Source organism: Phacochoerus africanus, chromosome 6 (genome assembly GCF_016906955.1).
Source record: "Phacochoerus africanus isolate WHEZ1 chromosome 6, ROS_Pafr_v1, whole genome shotgun sequence".
In the NCBI taxonomy this organism is placed as follows: domain Eukaryota; kingdom Metazoa; phylum Chordata; class Mammalia; order Artiodactyla; family Suidae; genus Phacochoerus; species Phacochoerus africanus.
The window spans coordinates 15,032,892-15,053,071 of NC_062549.1; the positions used below are offsets into that span (position 1 = coordinate 15,032,892).

At 51.2% G+C, this 20,180-nt stretch overlaps 1 protein-coding gene across 9 annotated transcripts in view; it reads left to right on the plus strand.

The window, feature by feature from the left end:
- The window catches only part of MTSS1 (MTSS I-BAR domain containing 1), a 171,360-nt gene that overhangs the window by 147,219 nt on the left and 3,961 nt on the right, over positions 1–20,180 (plus strand). For 2 of the 9 annotated variants that reach the window (XM_047783281.1, XM_047783282.1), the window contains 7 exons: positions 4,439–4,596; positions 6,043–6,150; positions 8,528–8,625; positions 12,516–12,735; positions 16,755–16,874; positions 19,432–19,605; positions 19,946–20,108. In XM_047783281.1, coding sequence (XP_047639237.1) covers positions 4,439–4,596; positions 6,043–6,150; positions 8,528–8,625; positions 12,516–12,735; positions 16,755–16,874; positions 19,432–19,605; positions 19,946–20,108 — 1,041 coding nt within the window. Of the gene's footprint in view, positions 1–4,438; positions 4,597–6,042; positions 6,151–8,527; positions 8,626–12,515; positions 12,736–16,754; positions 16,875–17,953; positions 18,149–19,431; positions 19,606–19,945; positions 20,157–20,180 lie in introns of all 9 variants that reach the window. The other 7 variants (XM_047783278.1, XM_047783279.1, XM_047783283.1 and 4 more) reach the window with 5 other exon arrangements.

A 20,180-nucleotide genomic window follows, 5' to 3' on the forward strand; every position in this document is an offset into this window, starting at 1 on the left:
GGATTGGACCCATGTCCTCATGGATACTGGTCAGGTTCATTACCACTAAGCCACAATGGGAACTCCCCATTCGCAAATATTTGAGTACCTGCCTTGCAGGTAGGTGAGCTGAGGGAGAAGACGCGGTACTGTCTTCTTACAGTTTCTGGGGAGTTCCTGTTGTGGCTCAGTGGTTAACAAATCTGCCTAGGAACAATGAGGTTGCAGTTTCGATCCCTGGCCTTGCTCATTGGGTTAAGGATCTGGCATTGCCATGAGCTGTGGTGTAGGTTGTAGACACGGCTTGGATCCCGAATTGATGTGACTTTGGCATAGGCCGGCGGCTACAGCTCCAATTAGACCCCTAGCCTGGGAACCTTCATGTGCTGCGGGTGCGGCCATGGAAAAGACAAAAAAAAAAAAAATTTTACAGTTTCTGTCCTCATGGGTGGTCAGTAGGGGAGACTGCCATACATCACAGAACTGAAGAAATACAGATGAATTTAGGGCTGGGAGGAGTGTCATGAAAGATACATATAAGGAACTTCCTAGAAGAGAACCCTAGTCTGGTGAGAGGGTTCAAGGAGGACTTTCCTGAAGGACCATGACCTGCTGGATGAACAGGTGTTGGACTGGTGGGGGGAGGGGCACGAGCGGACGTGCAGGTGTGATGGAGCCAGACCCTGGAGAAGCGCCTGCCTGGAAAGTGGAGGGAGGAGGGCAGGAAGGAGGGCAGAGGGTGGTCCAAGAAGCTGAAGGCGCAAGTGGACAGACTGATCCACGGGTGCCTTGCAGGACAGGCCAGGTTAAGGTCATGGGACGGTGAAAAGTGGCGATTTGTGTTTTGAAAGTCACATGGGGCTGCTCTGGGCACAGCTGGACCACGTGCAGTCGGGGCGACATGTTTAGGGGCTGGTGGAGCTGTCCAGGTGAGAGGTCGGGATGGCACGGTGGAGATGGCAGTCACAGAGGTGAAGCAGGAGACAGAGTCAAGTCCGTTTGGGAGCTAGAATCGCCAGGACCTGTGCTGGGGTCATGGGCAGTGGCTGTCCTCCCGACGCTACTGCTGGGAAAGAAGTGAACAGGCTTGTGTGCATGAAGTCAGCGCCGAGACAACTCTGCGCTTGTGGACCTGAGAAGATGACTGTGTCTTAAAACCAGTACATCCAGTGGGGACACGGAGTAATTCCTCCCACAGTTATTTTTTTAATAAATATAATTACATGTTGTGTTAGTGAATTTAAGAAGTAAACATTGTGTTTTTAGGCTATGATCTATCCCAAAGTGAAATGTACTCACTAGGGCTGTAATCATAGCCATCTTTACAGATTATACTTATTTTCAAATACTACAATTTGAAAGTCCTTTAATTATAATACATATTGAAAATAACTTGACTAATCATGGAATGATTTAAATTTATATTTACCAGATGAGGTAACGCTTGGTTCTAGTCACTTTGCTTTCCTATGCCAGGGTATTTGTAAAAGTCAGTGTTATTCATTACAGATAGACGTGTGCCTTATAACTTGTGAAAGGAAGAAAAGATACCTGTTTTCCCAGTTTCTTAGAATTCTAGGCTGAGATTAAAAGAAACTGCTCTCACCATCAAAGCTTCCTCCTCTGGAGTGAAGAACACGCCGATTGGTCCCTAGCCCTCCCTGGGTCCCTAGTTGGAGCATCCTAGAAGAGAGGGAGAGGTTGACCAGGAGGCCACTGGACCGGCTGTGACCACGTGACCTCACCCCACAGGCCCTGGGAATTGGGTAGAATAACAGAGAGTTTCATTACTGGAGGGCTTGTATCATGTACACATTTGGGGTATGTGGATTCGGCCACACAAGCTAGTCCTAGGTCTTTTTAGGGCTGCACATGTGTGTGGCATAGGGAGGTTCCCAGGCTAGGGATCGAATTGGAGCTGCAGCGGCTGGCCTACGCCACAGCAATGCAGGATCCGAGCCATGTCTGCGACCTACACAGCTCACAGCAACACTGGATCCTTAAACCTACTGAGGCCAGGGACTGAACCCAAGTCCTCATGCATACTCATTGGGTTCATGACTGCTGAGCCACAATGGAAACTCCGTAGGCCAGCATGTTTAAATAGAGAAAACTCCTATTCTCATGGGTGGGGGGGGTGCCCCCTCCTCCGTGAGGCCTGTGTCCACGGGTGGGGGGGTTCCCTCAAGAGGGAACCCTTGCCCCCCTCCCCTCAACAAGTCCCCCTGGGAGACTAGGATGATAATTTGACAAGTTTCCTGTCCACTAAAAACTTGTAAAACGTATGACTCAGGGTCCAGGAACAGTGTGAGGGTGGCTCCCCGGGCATCCTGGTGGGAAATGGGAGCAGTGGTGAGAATTAATCGTGGGGGGTGGGGGGAGATACTGTCTAAGTGGAGGAATGGGTGGGTGGGTCCCCTTGAAAATACATCCCAGAGTTCCCGTCATGGCTCAGTGCTTAATGAATTGGCTAGGAACCATGAGGTTGCAGGTTCGATCCCTGGCCTTGCTCAGTGGGTTAAGGATCCGGCGTTGCCGTGATCTGTGGTGTAGGTCACAGATGTGGCTCGGATCCCACATTGCTGTGGCTGTGGCGTAGGCCAGTGGCTACTGCTCCAATTTGACTCCTAGCCTGGGAACCTCCATATGCTGGGGGTGCAGCCCTAGAAAAAACAAAAACAAAAAAAGACAAAAAAAAGAAAATACCTCCCAACTCCTTAGAGCCAATTTGCACATGATGCCATTGTTGGATAAAACCCCTCCGGCATGGAATCCAGCACTGCCCGTGTGCATGCAGGGCACAGGTGCGCTCACCTGACTCCAGGTACAGGCCATTGACTGTACTCAAATTGCCGTCTAAGGTGTTTTTGAGGGTGACCTTTGATTGCCTGTGATTTTTCTCTTTTGTGCTTACAACGTGATCCCTGCCCCAAATCCAATGACTGTTTCTAGGCAAACATTCTTGAAGCCTCTTGCTCCAAATGAAGCTTTCTCATCTGCTTGTGAGGAAATACAGACGATACTCCTAGAGGCAAGGCAGTTTCCCTGACCCTTCATTTCCTCAAAGGAATAACACATTGCATTTGGTGTTCTGTACGTCATTCTAGGAGGGCTGAGTGGGGACTGGTCAGGCCCCTTCCTAGGAGGGGAGGGAATACATGCACCAGGCTTGAGGCAGCGGGTAGAGGTGGCGGAGTCCAGCATTGAGGGCCAGGTGGGGTGGCCTCTGTCCTGATGTGCCTGTCCCTCCCTGCATGGCCTGGGACAAGGGCTCTCACCTTCTCTAGGCTTCCTCCTCCACTGAACTGGGGGCAGCTTGGATAACCCCTAGCCCCCGCCATCTCTAACATTCTGTTTAAAATGATTAAGCGTTCATGGAGCACTCGTGGGATACACAGATGGCAGTTTACTGGGGGCTAGGCTGGGGGAGTCCAAGCCTCCATCCTGAAGGAGCTTAGAAATTCTTCCTCTGGTTCAGGCAGTAGGTGAGCATGGAGAGTCCAGGGTGGACACTCATGAGCTGGCCTCCCGGGAGGTCACCCTCTTGTCCCCACCTGCAGGTCAGATTTCTAGTAGCCACACCCTCAGAACCAGCACGTTTGTTGATATTTATCTGTGTTTTACAGGCTTTTCCCTCTAGCAGGTCAGGTTGTAAATATTCTCAGTCTAGGGGCCAGTCTGAGAGACACAGCTTTAGCTGGCAGGTGTGGTGATGGCAGGCAGAGACAACCTGAAATGAATGGACATGGCTGTGTTCAAATAAAACTTTATTCATAAAGACAGTTGCTCACCAGGTTCTAGAGTTACTGAAGTGTTGCCTTTGCACAGCTGGGGTCTGTGGACGGAGCCAGATGATATCTGAGCGTGAGCCAGGCTCGGCACCCATCCCACCGCCTTAGTCCTGCCCCAGTAAGAGATCTGACTGCAGGTCTTTTTGCTGCTTGCCTTGTTTTACAGGAAAGGCATTCAGAACTCTCCACTGGGGAATTCAAATAACTGCCAAAGAGTCCCAGGGGTCCCCCAGAGCCAGGCAAGCTGATGTTTGCCAGCGTTGTATTCTGGGACAGAAACTTCTGTCCCAACAGAGGCTCTTTCATTGAGAATGACCCAACAAAGCCAGCTCGTGCCCATTTTTGGAAATGTCCATAGGCACTCACCTCGTTTATCCCTTTAGAATGTTCTAGAAGGCAAGGCATGAAGAGCTAGGCCAGGAAATTTTACCTGTCACAGATAAACTGGGGGAGATGTGCCCTGTGGGCCTTGGAAATTGGAAATGTCTGGTCCTAGAAAAGCAGCTTCTTTAAATCCATTCTGGGTATAAATAAATACTTTTTTTTTTTTTTTTAATGTCCTGGAAAATTGTGGTTTCCACTCCAGCAAGGACAGAGGGACGAGGGTACTGGTTCCAGGAGCTGGTATTTCAGCAAGCCACACTTGGGGCTTTTTGTTTTGTTTGCAGGGCGAGGCGACATCCAGCCCCAGTTGGACAGCGCGCTCCAAGACGTCAACGATAAGTATCTCCTGTTGGAAGAAACAGAGAAGCAGGCTGTCCGGAAGGCTTTGATCGAAGAACGGGGCCGGTTCTGCACCTTCATCTCTATGCTGCGGCCTGTGATTGTGAGTTGGTGGAAAGTTCCAGAAGGCTGAAACTGCCAGTTTGGAGAAGACCCTCCTTGATTTGCCCACCCACTCTAGAGGCCTTGAGAAGCTGCGATGCGTCAGGCATCATGATGGAGTCATTTCTGGGGACCAGTAGTTATCACAACTTGCTGATGGCCACGCAGCCCCAGCATCTGTGTTCTTAGCCCCAGGGGTTCCACTTACTTTTTCTCCCCAAGGCCAGAAGGCCCTCAGAGTGGTTCTCAGAGTGTGGGCCCCAGGCCAGCAGCAGCACCTGGGAACGGGTTAGGAATGCACATTGTCAGGCCCAACCCAGAGCTGTTGAATACCTAGCTCTGAGGGTGGGGACCGATGCATCTTGGTTTTAAATAAATCAGTCCTCCAGGTGATACTGAGACCCACCAGCCAAGCCAAATGCCAGCAAGTGGCTGTGAAAGTAATAATGGAAAAGCCTCCAGGAATCAGGGCAGACCTAAGTTTTAAGTAAATCAGCTGCGTGCCTTGAGAACTTCGGTCGTAGGCTTTCTTGACACCCAGGCGCCAGCTCCCTCCCCTCGGCCCTGTAGCAAAATGCCCACGTGTGAGCTGTTCTGCTTTTCCATGACTCGTTCTTACCTGGGCCCACAGCCCCGGCTTGGCGCTTTGGGACAGTGCATGACTGTTTCTTCCATAGTCCCCCATTCCTGCCTCACCTGCCACGGATTAAGTTGGTGGAAAAAACAAGAAAGAAGGGGGCACTTAATCTCCAGGAAACACAGTGGGCTGTCGCAGCGCAGCCAGATCCGGACCGAAATATCTCCAAATGATGTCATCCACTGAAGCGGGGGAGGCGGCCCTTGGCCCATGGGGCGGGGGCAGTGCCGAGGCTCCTGTGAGAGTGCACGGCAGACCTTCAGGCAGGCCTGCCAGCCCCCAGACACTAGGGGCAAGCCCCACGTGTTTGCTGTGGCTTGTTCCTCCCTGTGCAGGATCTCGCCATGATTATGGCTGATTACTTTTTCATCTCCGTGACCCCAAAGAAAGGGCTCGTAATGGCTTCAGCAAAGATGAATCTGGGAGTTCCCATTGTGGCTCAGTGGTAATGAACCCAACTAGTATCCATGAGGATGCGGGTTCGATCCCTGGCCTTATTCAGTGGGTTAAGGGTCCGGCGTTGCCATGGGCTGCGGTGTAGGTCACAGACGCAGCTTGGATCCTGCGTGGCTGTGGCTGTGGTGTAGGCTGGCAGCTGCAGCTCTGATTCGACCCCCCCACCTGGGAACTTCCCTGTGCCGCGCATATGTGCGGCCCTAAAACAAACAAACAAACAAAAAAAACCTTGCCAGCCCCTGGATGCCTTTTTCTGAGAAGTTGAAAGCGTTACATACTGTCCCTAATAAAAACAGTGGGATCAAGATGATAGATGTGAATTGCTGGTGACAACAGGTTGTGAATTACTTTCAGGAAGAAGAAATCTCGATGCTCGGGGAAATAACGCACCTTCAGACCATATCAGAAGATCTGAAAAGCCTGACCATGGACCCTCACAAGCTGCCCTCCTCAAGTGAACAGGCAGGTTTTGTGGGCTAGGGCCTCGGGAGAGCAAACCACAGAGGTCAAAGTTCAAGGTCCTGAGGGTTCCCTGCGGCAATATCTCACTTAAAATAATACCCATGTCGGAGTTCTTTTTGTGGTTCAGTGCATTAAGAACCCAACATAGGAGTTCCTGTCATGGCTCAGTGGTTAACGAATCCGACTAGGAACCATGAGGTGGTGGGTTCGATCCCTGGCCTCATTCAGTGGGTTAAGGATCCAGCGTTGCCATAAGCTGCGGCGTAGGTTTGCAGATGCAGCTTGGATCCAGCTTTGCCGTGGCTGTGATGTAGGCCGGCGGCTGCAGCTCCAATTCGATTCAACTCCTAGCCTGGGACCCTCCGTATGCTGCGGCTATGGCCTAAAAAAGAGAAAAATAACACCTGTGTTTTACATTGTCCCTGGTCATTACAGAGCACTTACTGTCTCTCAGGCACTGCTCTAAGCTCCTCGCATAGACTTGCTCTGCTAATCTTCACTCTTTTCTTTTTTTTTTTGTCTTTTGTCTTTTTTGTTGTTGTTGTTGTTGCTATTTCTTGGGCCGCTCCCGCGGCATATGGAGGTTCCCAGGCTAGGGGTTGAATCGGAGCTGTAGCCACCGGCCTACGCCAGAGCCACAGCAACGTGGGATCCGAGCCGCGTCTGCAACCTACACCACAGCTCACGGCAACGCCGGATCGTTAACCCACTGAGCAAGGGCAGGGACCGAACCCGCAACCTCATGGTTCCCAGTCGGATTCGTTAACCACTGCGCCACGACGGGAACTCCTAATCTTCACTCTTATCCCCACTTTCCAGAGAACTTTGAAGGCACTGAGAGAGAAAATCACTCAACCAGGTTCACCTAGCTAGTTACTGGTAAAACTGGGATTTAAACCAAGCTATCAGTGTCCAGAGCCCATATGCTCTAAGCCACCGTGTTCACTGACCCTCTAGAAATAAAAGCTCATAGGAGCATGTCAGTGGTGTGTCTTAGTTATCGTTATAAGTCATTCTCACTGAACTTCTCCCATTCTAAGTTAAGTCATGTACGAGGGTTTCTCTTATGAAAACGGCGATTTTTTTTTTTTTAATGTTGATTCATGTGGTTCCATTGACATTAACACTAGATCCAGTGGGAAGAGGCCTATTTGGGGAAACAGCTGATAAATCCCTTGCTGGCTTCAGCCCTTTGTAAAATTCTCACCACCTCCCTGGGAGCCAACACAGAAGACGAATTTGAGAGCTTATGTTTTCCATCCTAGGAAATGGCTTTTATTAGACCGCAGCATGCAGGCCTTCACCCAGTGAGTAGACATTAATTGAGCACCTGCGGTATAACGGAAGGTGAATCTTACACTCAAACAGCCTGGTGCCAAGTAAGGGAGACACATGTGGAAGCAATTGTAAGAGAATTGGCTTGGTCGTGATTCCGCCAGGTTTTAATGGTCAAATAGGACACAAGTGACCATTGACTGTCAAGAGACCTAGACGTAAGATCATCACACCTTGAATCTGTGATTGTCTGTGTGGTGCCAGAAGACAAAAATCCTATATATTCTAACCTTGGGTGTAAATGGCTCTTATAAAATTGTTAATGTGTAACTAAATCTTTTTCTTTTGTTGTTGTCACGTTGTTAGTGGTCCCCCCTCTCCTGCACCCCAGTAATTATGTTTTTGCTTGTCTCAGAATAAGGAATATAGTTTTAATGGATTGGTACTATGATTCTTTAATTTTTTTTTTTTTTGTTGGTCTTTTTAGGGCTGCACCTGAGGCATATGGAAATTCTCAGGCTAAGAGCCAAATCGGAGCTGTAGCCGCCAACCTACACCACAGCCATAGCAACACCGGATCCTTAACCCACTGAACAAGGCCAGGGATTGAACCGATGGCCTCATGGATACAAGTCGGGTTCGTTAACCACTGAGCCACAACAGGAACTCCATGATTTTTTGATTTTTAAAAAAATTCTTAACATTTTTTTCTTTGATCGCCACTCCTCAATGATGGCAAAATTTCAGTGTTACAATGGGTATAAAGATTTGATGGATAGGAGTTCCCGTCGTGGCGCAGTGGTTAATGAATCCGACTGGGAACCATGAGGTTGCGGGTTCGGTCCCTGCCCTTGCTCAGTGGGTTAACGATCCGGTGTTGCCGTGAGCTGTGGTGTAGGTTGCAGACGCGGCTCAGATCCTGAGTTGCTGTGGCTCTGGCGTAGGCCCGTGGCTACAGCTCCGATTCAATCCCTAGCCTGGGAACCTCCATATGCCACTGTAGCAGCCCAAAGAAATAGCAAAAAGACAAAAAAAAAAAGATTTGATGGATAACATTTCCCTTCTCGGCACATTGCTCACCCTCCTGGCTCTGTCCCCATAGGTGATTTTGGACTTGAAAGGTTCTGATTACAGTTGGTCATACCAGACACCACCCTCCTCTCCCAGCACCACCATGTCCCGCAAATCCAGTGTCTGCAGGTAAGTGAAGGCGGGCTGGGCTGCTGCTTTAGGGACCAGGCATTTTTCTTGATGCACATGTGAGTGCTGAGCTCCAGAATGGCTCATTTTAACAGGAGATGTTGATATGACCGGGTGAAAGGATCTCATCTTGATTTTGGGCTCACTCTTGGGTCTCCAGTCTAGTCAGAAGGAAGAAATCCCACCAGGCTTTAGACGAGCGGACACAGCTTTCTCAGTGTGCACTGTATGGGTTTTCCCATTTCATGAATTTTCCTATTGGGCCCAGTAAAAACCACATGGGCTGCAAAAGGGCAAAGAGGTTGGTTCTTGTGCGGGCTCATCTCATCATTGCCAGAACAAATGAAGGCAGTAACAGTGGCTCAGGCCCTCATTTCCCCCCAAATTTAGGCTCAGGGCTTCGTAGAGTGAATAGAACTCTCGATCTATTCAGCAGCAGCAGCAGCAGCAGCCTGTTATCAGTGTCACCTACCGACTCACAGTGAGAATCCATTGGAATAGTTTGCCATTTGCAAGGCTGGTTTTTGGCAGTTTTCTGTCCAAGACCATTCTTGGCTTGCTGACTGCCAAGTTTATTCTCTACTGGAAGGGTGGAAACATCTTCATGCCTCACTTTTCTTGGTCTACCGCACCTGCTCATCTTTTTCTTTGACTTTTCAAAGCCAAATGAATTTCCACGTCCTGTAAATTAGCACTAAGAGGAAAGAGCAGGATGGATTTGCAGAATCTGTGTATGGCAACATGTGTGTGTGTAGTCTTTTTTTTTTTTTGAGCTCGTGTACTGTACACGGAGTGGGAAGTTCAGATTTAGGATGCTCCATCCTGACTTCTGCAACCTGCAAATGTTGGCTGCCTTCTTCTTGTCGTCTTTTTATTATTTGTTTTTTATTTTTTTGTCTTTTTAGGCATATGGAGGTTCTCAGGCTAGGGGTCAAATCAGAGCTGTAGCTGCTGGCCTCCACCACAGCCACAGCAATGCGAGATCCGAGCCGCATCTGCAACCTACACCACAGCTCTCGGCAATGCCAGATCCTTAACCCACTGAGCAAGGCCAGGGATCAAACCCACATCCTCATGGATGCTAGTCAGATTTGTTTCCTCTGAGCCACAGCAGGAACTCCTTGTCATCTTTTGTGGCCTGTGTGTGTCCTCGTGAGTATGACATGTGTATTTAGGGTTTTTTATCGAGGGGTTTTTTTTCTTTAGTGACCAAGAAAACTATCTCCTCAGTCTAAAAGAAAGCTACAGGAGTATCTTTTCTTTCTTATAGTTTCAGTTTCAATAGAAAATCATGCTGCGTGGACACCATCAGCTCTGAGCTTGCTGCAGCGGACTTGCAATGAGCTTTGCTGTCAGTCTCCAAATGCCCTTTTCTGGCTGACGGGACAGGAAAAGCCACAGTCATGATAACTATCCCCCGTAGCAGTGACTTCCCCCAGAAGAGTCCCCTGTATCTGTAGGAACATTCACACAAGTAATTCTAGTGTGGAATAGTCACACGGCCCTTGACTGCCTTGTTAGCTGTCAGAGTTTGTGAAATTTGACGTGTCTCTTGCGCAATTAGCAGCAGAAACCACAAATTTTCTAATCCCGGGCCGGGTTATTTATTTCACACCTTTTTTTTTTTTTTGCCTTTTCCAGGGCCGCTCCCAAGGCATATGGAGGTTCCCAGCCTAGGGGTGGAATCAGAGCTGTAGCCGCCGGCCTACGCCAGGGCCACAGCAACTCAGGATCCGAGCCACATCTGCAACCTACACCACAGCTCACGGCAACGCCAGATCCGTAACCCACTGAGCAAGGCCAGGGATCGAACCCGCCATCTCATGGTACCTAGTCAGATTCGTTAACTACTGTGCCATGACCAGAACTCCTATTTCACACCTTCTGATGCTTCTACCAGCTGCCCCATCTGTGTCAGCTCTGCTTGTTTGGACCACGTGGCTTTGTGTAGTTTTCTGGGTTTCATCATGTGAGTGATCAGACAGAGTGTACAACGTATTGCTTAGGATTGCAAGCAGGATGCAGACAGAGCACCAGCGGGCATGCCTCACTTCCCAGCATCCTGTTTACTCTCCCTCCTCGGAAGCAAACAGCGTAGATTGATGGCCTTTAGTCTTGCCAGGTGTTCTCTGATGCCAGGCCTATAGGTATTTTAATAGAGAAACCCCTGTGGCCAAGCCATTTAGTAAAGCACCAACTTTGTTAATAAAATCTAAAACACATGGATGCAAACACAGGGTTGCTTTGCTGGTGTTCTGTGCGGGGTTCTTGCGCAAGGCTCCCTTAGGATTAAATCACCTCAAGGAGTCTCTCGATGCAAAGTGGTGGTTGGCTGGGGTGACCTTGGTCTCCTGGGCCCGGGTGGTCCATCTAAGGAAGATACTGGTGTGTTCCAGCTGGGTCATGCTGCAGCCTTCATGGTTTTGGCTTCAGGGCCGTGGTTTTGGTGAGCAGATGAGATGAGCCCTGTTTTCGTGCCACAGACAGTGGGGTCCTCTGGCTTGGCGATAGGTGACACAGCATAATTGGGCATCACTGAACTCTTTTATTTTTTTTAAGACATCTGCTTCCGGGAGTTCCCGTCATGGCTCAGTGGTTAACGAATCCAACTAGGAACCATGGGGTTGCTGATTCAATCCCTGGCCTTGCTCAGTGGGTTAAGGGTCCAGCATTGCTATGGTGTGGGTCGCAGACGCGGCTCAGATCCTGTGTTGCTGTGGCTGTGGTGTAGGCCGGCGGCTACAGCTCTGATTCGACCCCTAGCCTGGGAACTTCCATACGCCACTGGGGCAGCCCTAGAAATGGTAAAAAGACAAAAAAAAAAGAGACATCTGCTTCCTATTTTTTATTAGAGTATAATTGATTTACAGTGTTGTGTCAATTTCTGCTGTACAGCAAAGTGACCCAGACACATACACCCACACACACACCCCTTTATTATCTCCCACCATGGTCTGTCCCAAGAGACTGGATATAGTTCCCTGTGCTATACAGTAGAATCTTGTTGTTTATTCATTCTAGATGTAATAGTTTGCATCTACTAACCCCAAACTCCCAGTCCATCCCACTCTCTCTTGCCACCTCTCCATGTCTGTGAGTCTGGTTCTGTTTTGTAGATAGGTTCCTTTGTGCCATGTTTTAGATTCCACATGTAAGTGATAGCATATGGTTTTTGTCTTTTTCGTTCTGACTTAGTTCGCTTAGTATGCGAATCTCTAATAGCATCCATGTTGCTACAAATGGCACTATTTCATTCTCTTTAATAGCTGAATAATACTCCATGGAATATGTGTACCATATCTTCTTAATGCATTCATCTGTTGATGGACATTTAGGTTGCTTCCATATCTTGACTATTGAGAATTGTGCGGCTATGAACATACCCATGCATGGATCTTTTTGTAGTTTTGTCAGGATATATGCCTAAGAGTGGGATTGCTGGATCATGTGGTAGTTCTATTTTTAGTTTTTTGAGGACCCTCCATACTGTTCTCCATCGTGTTTGTACCAATTTACATTCCCACAGTGTAGGAGGGTTCTTTTCTCCACACCCTCTCCAGCATTTGCTATTTGTAGACTTAATAATTGTAGCCATTCTGACCCGTGTGAGGTGGTCCTTCATTGTAGTTTTGATGTGCATTTCTCTAATAATTATCGATGCTGAACATTTTCCCATAAGCACTGGACTCTTAAGAATCACAGGCCTGCGTCCTAAGGCTGCCTCATTGCACCGTTGACTGGATCTCCCCCGCTTACTCATGAGAAAAAACTTTTATTTATCAGCTTGATAGTTGGGTCTTTTAAAAACACCTCTCACCATTTGCGCAGCTCCTTGGGGCTGATGGCATCATGTTGTGCTTCCCCTGTCTGTCCCCTTCCCCCCCCCACAGCAGCCTGAACAGTGTCAACAGCAGCGACTCGAGGTCCAGCGGCTCCCACGGCTCCCACTCGCACTCGCCCAGCTCCCACTACCGCTACCGCGGCTCCAGCCTGGCCCAGCAGGCACCTGTGCGGCTCTCCAGCGTGTCCTCTCACGACTCAGGATTCATCTCCCAGGACGCTTTCCAGTCCAAGTCGCCATCCCCCATGCCGCCAGAGGCCCCCAACCAGGTAAGGGTGCTCTGGGTGCCAGGAGCAGCCATCACAAAACCTGGGTCCTGACCACCCTCAGTGGCTGGAATCAGAGGGGGACCTGGGGAGTTCCCATCGTGGCTCGGTGCTTAACGAATCCGACTAGGAACCATGAAGTTGTGGGTTCGATCTCTGGCCTTGCTCAGTGGGTTAAGGATCTGGCGTTGCCATGAGCTATGATGTAGGTTGCAGATGCGGCTCGGATCCCGCGTTGCTGTGGCCCTGGTGTAGGCCGGTGGCTGCAGTTCTGATTAGACCCCTATCCTGGGAACATCCATATGCCATGGGAATGGCCCTAGAAAAGGCAAAAAAGACCAAAAAAAAAAAAAAAGAAAAGAAAACAGAGGGGGACCTGGGTTGGGACAGAACCCCCGTCTTCTGACTCAGGAACCCTCTGGTTTAATTTCTCATCTTTAAATGTATTGTCCCCCTAAAGGGAGAGAGACTTCAGTGGGGGTTGAAGCTTATGGTCATCATGCTGCTGATGGCTGAGTTACCACGTTGATCTGGAGGGTTTTCCCAAGTAGGTAGACAGACTCAAAGTGGTTAGCCACCCTCTGGCATCCTTGTAAGTGCCCGGCTTAGCACAATTAGTAATTCCTGGGCATTTGCACACAGAGGCAGAGACTCTGTTGTTGAACAGTGCCTCCCTCGCAGCCCTTCCTTGGTGCTCTCAGCTTCCTTTTATCAATATGTGTTGAGAATGAGAATGAGAAAGAAAGCATCTTCTGTTGGCACCTTGCTTCTGGGAGAAGGGAAGGTGTTGAATCCCTTTGACCCCAGTCAGGTTAGGTGGTGCTAGATGCCCAGCAGGTCCAGCTGAAGCAGAAGGCAGGAGCCGGGCAGGGCATCGGATACCCGTCCCCTGCCTGCCTCTGTCCTCTCCTAGTGCCAGTGAGTTGGCCTCTAGATTAGAAAGCAGCATGGCATACAGACACCAGGAAACATGAAGACCCAGGGTGCCCCGCAGCACCATCTGCTGGGGAGCGTGGTGCTGGCAAGCAAGCCTGTCCTGTACATTTTGAAGCCAACCACAGCCTTTGGTCCAACATCCTTTGGATTCAGAAAGTCATGTGCTTGTCTTGTTCATCCAGGTATCCAATTTGCCTGACAGCCACCAAATACCTCCTGTGTGCCAGGTACCATCCTAGGAGCTCCTGCTTTTCTTATCTGTGTAGTCCTGCCAATAACCACGCAGAGTCTTGTTTCGAACAGAGGCTCAGAGACATAACGCAACTGAGTTGCACAGTTCCGTGACCTGCAGGTTGGGAAGCTGGCACAAGGGTTTCTGGCAACTGGTCCAGCACCCTTTCTGTGCCACCCCCAGCCATAAGGCGCCCCTGGCAGCGTGTTTGGACGAGCATTCCACGCAGAGGAAGCACCTGAGGTGCTTAGGAGCCTAGGCTGGAAGGTCACTCGCCTGACACGTCTGACGCTGGTGAACCCAGAGCCGCTCAGCCCGGTTCCTTCCCCCTTTGGCGTCTTTCAGCCGTCCTCAGGGGACCGTGGCCTCCCTCATCTTCCGGGGATCGAGGCTCATTTCAAACAGAAGTACTCAGAGCCAGGAGTTGCCACTTTCAGTTCTGATGTGCTTGTCCTAGCTGGGGTGCTTTGGCTTAGTCTCTAAGGTGTCACCCACGTGTCCCCCGTCTCTGCCCTCATCTGTCCCCAGCACATATGGCACTAAACCACACCTGCATGTCTTGTGAGTGGAGAGTGAGAATGGTCGGAGGGAGAGCAGGAATTTGCAAGCCCTCAAAGGCCTTTCTAATGAGCAGCGTCATTCTGTGTGGGTTTTTAATCAACTAACAAATTAACACAGTATTGTGTGCTGACACCCTTTTCTGGGGGGGGGGGGGGGGAAAAAAAAAAAACCGTGTGCTTCAGCCTTGCCATGTGCGTGGATCAGGCTGAATGAAGCAGTGTTTCTGCCTCCAGTAAAGTCAAGGGAAGCGGAAGGCGGCTTGTTGGGATTTAAGTCTGAAAGCCGATGCCCAGGAAATGCTTGGCTTGCAACTCTAGGATAGTTCAATAAACTCAGGGATGCTGCAAAATTTAATTGAGAATTCTGGGTTTGTTTTGTTTTTGTTTTTGTTTGTTTTTTTTTTAAGCCATTATGGCTGCTTATAAGGTAGAGGGGAAATTTAAGGAAATTTGACACATGGCACAGTCCAGAGGGTACAGTCTCTTGGAGGGCAGTGGGGGTTACCTTTATTTGTGTGGATGCAGAGAGCACATCCATAAGGGGGGAGGTCCCTTCATTTCCCGACTCAGGTGCACAGGTGGAAATGAATGCCGTGGGGCAATGTGTTCAGAATTCTCCCATCATCCTCCACTCTGCTCTTTTCAAATTGTGCCACATTGGCCCAGGAGTGGTGGGGCCATGATTGCAGCTCAGGCCTAGAGCCATTCACTCCATCAAGACAGGGGGTTCTTCAGAAAAAAAAATGAGCATAAGTCAAAAGAACTATGGACCTGCAGTCCTAGGGTGATTGACTGGTTCTTTTTTCAAATTGAACATCCTTGAAGTAGAGGAACCAAAATAAATAGTCCTGATAAATTATAATGATAATTGATTTTTATTTACAGTTGATTAAGCACTACACACACACACATACGTACACACATACCTGTGATCTCTTTTAATCATCATCTTATAGCTATTATTGACCCCTATTCTAAAGATGAAAAACAGAGGTTTAGAGAGATTGAGCCCATGGTTCCTTGACTGGGACGTGGCAGAGAAAAGCCTTCAAGCCAGACTTCGAGACTTGAGATCCTGGACTGCTAACCAGGCACAGAGCTGGGGAAGCAGCCAGGACGTCCACCGCGCTGCCCGGCCCTGCTTTGGCCACGTGCATCATGGAGTGCCTTTTCGGTTCCTTGCTCTTGCAGGCTGGGAGGCTAAAGACCTACCCTTTTGTAGGAACGTTTCTTTGGCTGGTGAAACGGGTGGACAGAAGCACGGATCTGGCCTCCTTGCCAATGAATATAAGAACACTTCCAGGGAAGCGGTAGAGGAGGCTCAGACTTGCTTGAACAAGTGGGAGGAGATGGCAGTTAACAGTACGGAACGCAAAGCAAATGCCTGGGAGAACGCAAAGCACTATCCCAGTATGTGCTGGGGACTCAGTTACAGGGACGAGATGGTCATGGTCCATCATCCAGTCCGCACTGTTAGGCACCTGCCACGTGGCCAGGACAGGACTGGAATATTGCAGTGTGATGGTCAACTGACAGGCAGTCTCCGCCTCAGCTGAAGTTTAGGAAACTGACTGGTTGGGAGCAGGTGCCCTGGCCAGCAGCGGGGTGACTGGCAGAGACTGCAGGTTTGAGAAAATCAGCCTGAAGAGGTCTTTTCCCAGCCCAACACCCCTCCTGTAACATCCCAGCTCCTGCCAGGAAGTTTCATCCCTCCCCACGACGGCCACCGGGAACACTGCCCTGACCACTGGGCTTCACTGCCCCAAAGATCAAAGTCACTCCCCAGGCAGAGACCTAAAATAAATGGTGTCTTATGAGGAGGCAGCTCTGTAGCCAGAAACCACCCCCTAGAGACTCAGAGGCTGCATGTGATGAAGGCGGATGTGGAACAAAAGCCCAAGCAATCAGTAATGCCTCGGCCCCTGAGAGGTATCAGAGGCGAGCGTCCCTCGGTCCCTGGGCCTGCGGCACTGGCAGGAACGCCCAGGAGCGCACAGGGATCCCTGGTGCCAGGCACAGAAGCTGTGGGCCACGCTCAGATGTGGGGGTCTGGGGAGCTTAGGGTCCAATGGGTCTGGAGCTCGCTGGGTCTCACGCTTCCTGTCCAGGGCCTGGTAGCTTCTATGTGGGCGCAGCTTTGGGAATAATGACCCTAACCCTGTGCTTCTCTCATCCTTCCCTCTTCCGTGTACGTGTCTGTTTCTCTCGTGCGTGCCCTTCCCCACCCCTGCCCCCACCTTTTCTTTTTTATGACTCTTCTTTCTTGGTGGCGTGTGGTCCCTCCTTGGCTGCAGAACTCATCCAGCTCGGCCTCCTCCGAAGCCTCGGAAACCTGCCAGTCAGTGAGCGAGTGCAGCTCGCCCACCTCGGTCAGTTCAGGCTCCACCATGGGCGCCTGGGCGTCCACGGAGAAGGTGACCATCTGGGGTCCCAGCCTCCCCCCGCCCCAGCCCGTTCCCTGGCCAGCTGCTCCTAGAAACTCAAAGTCTCCACCAAGAGCGGCCCCTCTTGGGGACAGAGGGAGGGCCAGAGCCGAGGGCTTTTTCCAGAATGGGTACCTGGCTCCTGAGCAGTGACCTTGTGGTCGTCCAGAGGGAGAGCAAGGGGTATGGGGAACTCGGAGGTGTGAAGGCTTCTCTCCAGAACGTGGATGGACATCCTCTTACCCCCTCCCCTCCCCTCCCCTGTACCCCGCCTGCCATGGCCTCCTGTCACCATGCTGTTGGATGTGACGTTTCACTGCAGCAGAAGCTGTGTGCTTTTCCGCCTTGTGGTTTGCAGCATCCCCCTCCTCACCCTGATTTGGAAGCTGCTCCTGCATTGTGGGATGATTTTGGAAACCTGGAATGAACAGCTTCAGCGGATGCTTTCTGATTTTAAAATTTGCATAATGAGTTCCCGTCGCGGCACAGCGGAAATCTGACTAGTAACCATGAGGTTGCGAGTTTGATCCCTGGCCTCGTTCAGTGGGTTAAGGATCCGGCATTGCTGTGAGCTGTGGTGTAGGTCGCAGACGTGGCTTGGATCTGGCGTGGCTGTGGCGTAGGCCGACAGCTGTAGCTCCTATTAGACCCCTAGCCTGGGAACTTCCATGTGCTGCAGACATGGCCCTAAAAAATAAGACAAAAAGAAAAAAGAAAATTTGCATAATGAGATGAGCAAATTGCCATCACTCTGAAATTATTAATGATTGAAACCCATCGAGAGCACCGCACTTGAGGGATACTGATGATAATTCCCAGACTCTTTTAAGATGTAGTTAAACTGTTTCCCTGACCGAATACTCCCTTGATGCCATCCTTTGCAACGTGGCGCTTTTCTCTCACATCATGGATGCTCCACAGGCAGCAGAGCCCCGATGTTTGTTTTATCTGTAAATATGCAAGTCTCGTCCCCCACCCCTTGAATGTCAATGCCATCTTGTGTCGCCACAGCCATCCTGTTATATTAATTTTTTTTCCTTCTTCCCTCCCCCTTTTTTGTTTGTTTCCAGTTGTCTAACGGGTTTTCTCACTATAGTTTACCAAGTGAGTCCCAGGTGGGGCCCGTGGGGGCAAGCCTTTCCCCTCATTGCCTGCCTGCCTCCCGCCTGCTCCCTCGGGTCACCTCTGTCCACCTTCCAGACTACGCTCATTATCACACCATTGGGCCCGGCATGTTCCCGTCATCTCAGATCCCTAGCTGGAAGGTTTGTGTCTCTCGCCCCCTCTCCCCCCCTCCATCGCCTCTGTGCTCACCCCTCTTCTCACCCCAACCCCCTCCCCCCGTTCCTTTCACACTCTGCCTTCTTCCCCAGGACCCCTCCTCCCGCAGTCAGTTCCCATGGGGGCGGGGCGGGGGGGGGCGGTGGAACGGGACCCAGAAGCCAGCAGGCAGCTCCGAGATAGCATCTGTTCCCACACAGAGCTGAGACAGGAGGTGGCTCCCTTCAGGAAACACCCGTCAACCCCAGTTAGACCCAGATGTGGCATTGCAGGGACGTTGGTTCCAGGTTGTAAGGCCCAGTTCTGCCCTGCGGGGGGCTTCCTAAGGGTGTCGCTGTTATCAGGGGCTGGGAGGGACTGTCGTCCTCGGCCACGGTCCCCAGACTGTTCCCCTGAGTCCCTTATTGGGCCACGGTAACAGAACCATACCCCCAAATGTGTCTTCACTTACGATGGTTTATCTTCAAAGTACATGCAGACATCATTTTTAGTCTCAATTGTTTATATTAAAACATGTGGGCTTAAATATAAAAACCAAAGTTTTTATATTATTTCCTAGCAAGTCCAGTTGATGCCAAAAGGGTATTCTACTTTATTTTGAGAGAAGGTCCCTAATTTGAGTAGTTGGCCCCTAGGTGGCCTGCATTTTGAGCAGGTCTTGAGTTCATCCCTCACACGGGGTGCGGACCCCTCAGACTCCTCAAAATCTGGCCCAGGGGGCTTCCGTTCCTACGGGAGGACCTCAGAGGGCCCATCCAGAAGTCCCCTTTGGGGCTGTTTCCCAGAGGGGGAGGTTCAGCCTCAGGGAGAGTGGCTGAGGTTCCTCTAGTGCCCCCTGGTGGCCACTCTACACAAGTGAGGGCATTGGGGCTGCTAGGCCAGTGGGAGTTCCTCAGACGTCAGAAGGGTGGGCCTGGTCCCTGGGGATGTGCTCTCCACTGACTGGTGCCTTCAGACACCTCAGGCAGGGGGTCAGCTCTTCGGTGGCTGTAACTGAGAGTCTTCCACAGGCTACCTGCCCAGTTGCTGAAGGTTTTCAGTCTTGGGCAGAGGAGGAAAGGGGAGGTACCTAGGGGGTCCCCAAAGGACTTTCCGCCCCCTTGTCTAGAGCCGGGTAGGGGCAGAGAAGGGGCTGCTGGCCTGTCCCAGCCTGAACTTCCCCCGAGGGGACCAGCTGCCTCCTGTGGGTGGGCAGCTGTCTGGTGGGTTCTGTAGCCTCCCGATGGAGGCAGAGGCCCTGGCACCTGACCACGCTTGCTCCACTTAGGACTGGGCCAAGCCAGGACCTTACGATCAGCCTCTGGTGAACACTCTTCAGCGCCGCAAAGAGAAGCGGGAGCCAGACTCCAGCGGGGGAGGCCCCACTGCTGCCGGAGGTGCGCCCGCCGCTGCCGAGGAGGCTCAGAGACCACGGAGCATGACTGTGTCGGCCGCCACCAGGGTGACGCTCTTTGTTCTGTATAGCTGGCCGGGCCCCCGGGGACCTGGTGGGGGGCCATCTACTGGCCAGAAACTGGAGGCCACTTTCCCCTACTTCCTGCCCTGCAGCATTTAGAAGGCCCCTGGGAAGGGCCTGGTATGAGAATCAGACTCTAGAACTTTCTAGAGCCTGCGTAGGGCCCAAGCAAGTTGACAGCCCGCGGGGCCCACAGAGTGGTGGTCACTGGAGAACAGGAGTCCTGGGGGGGCTCCCCTTTGAAGGGAGGTGTGGAAAGGCTCGGGGGATATCAGACAGGTGGCTCACAGCCCTGGTGGGTCTGTCACTTCCCTCCCCCCTGCAGCCTGGAGAGGAGATGGAGGCTTGTGAGGAACTGGCACTGGCCCTGTCTCGGGGCCTCCAGCTGGACACCCAGAGGAGCAGCCGGGACTCACTTCAGTGCTCCAGCGGCTATAGCACCCAGACCACCACCCCCTGCTGCTCTGAGGACACCATCCCCTCCCAAGGTAGGAGGCAGCCTGGGCTGTCCAGCCGGGCTTCCTCGGCGGTGCCAGGTGAGGAGGGGGCCCTCCCTGCTG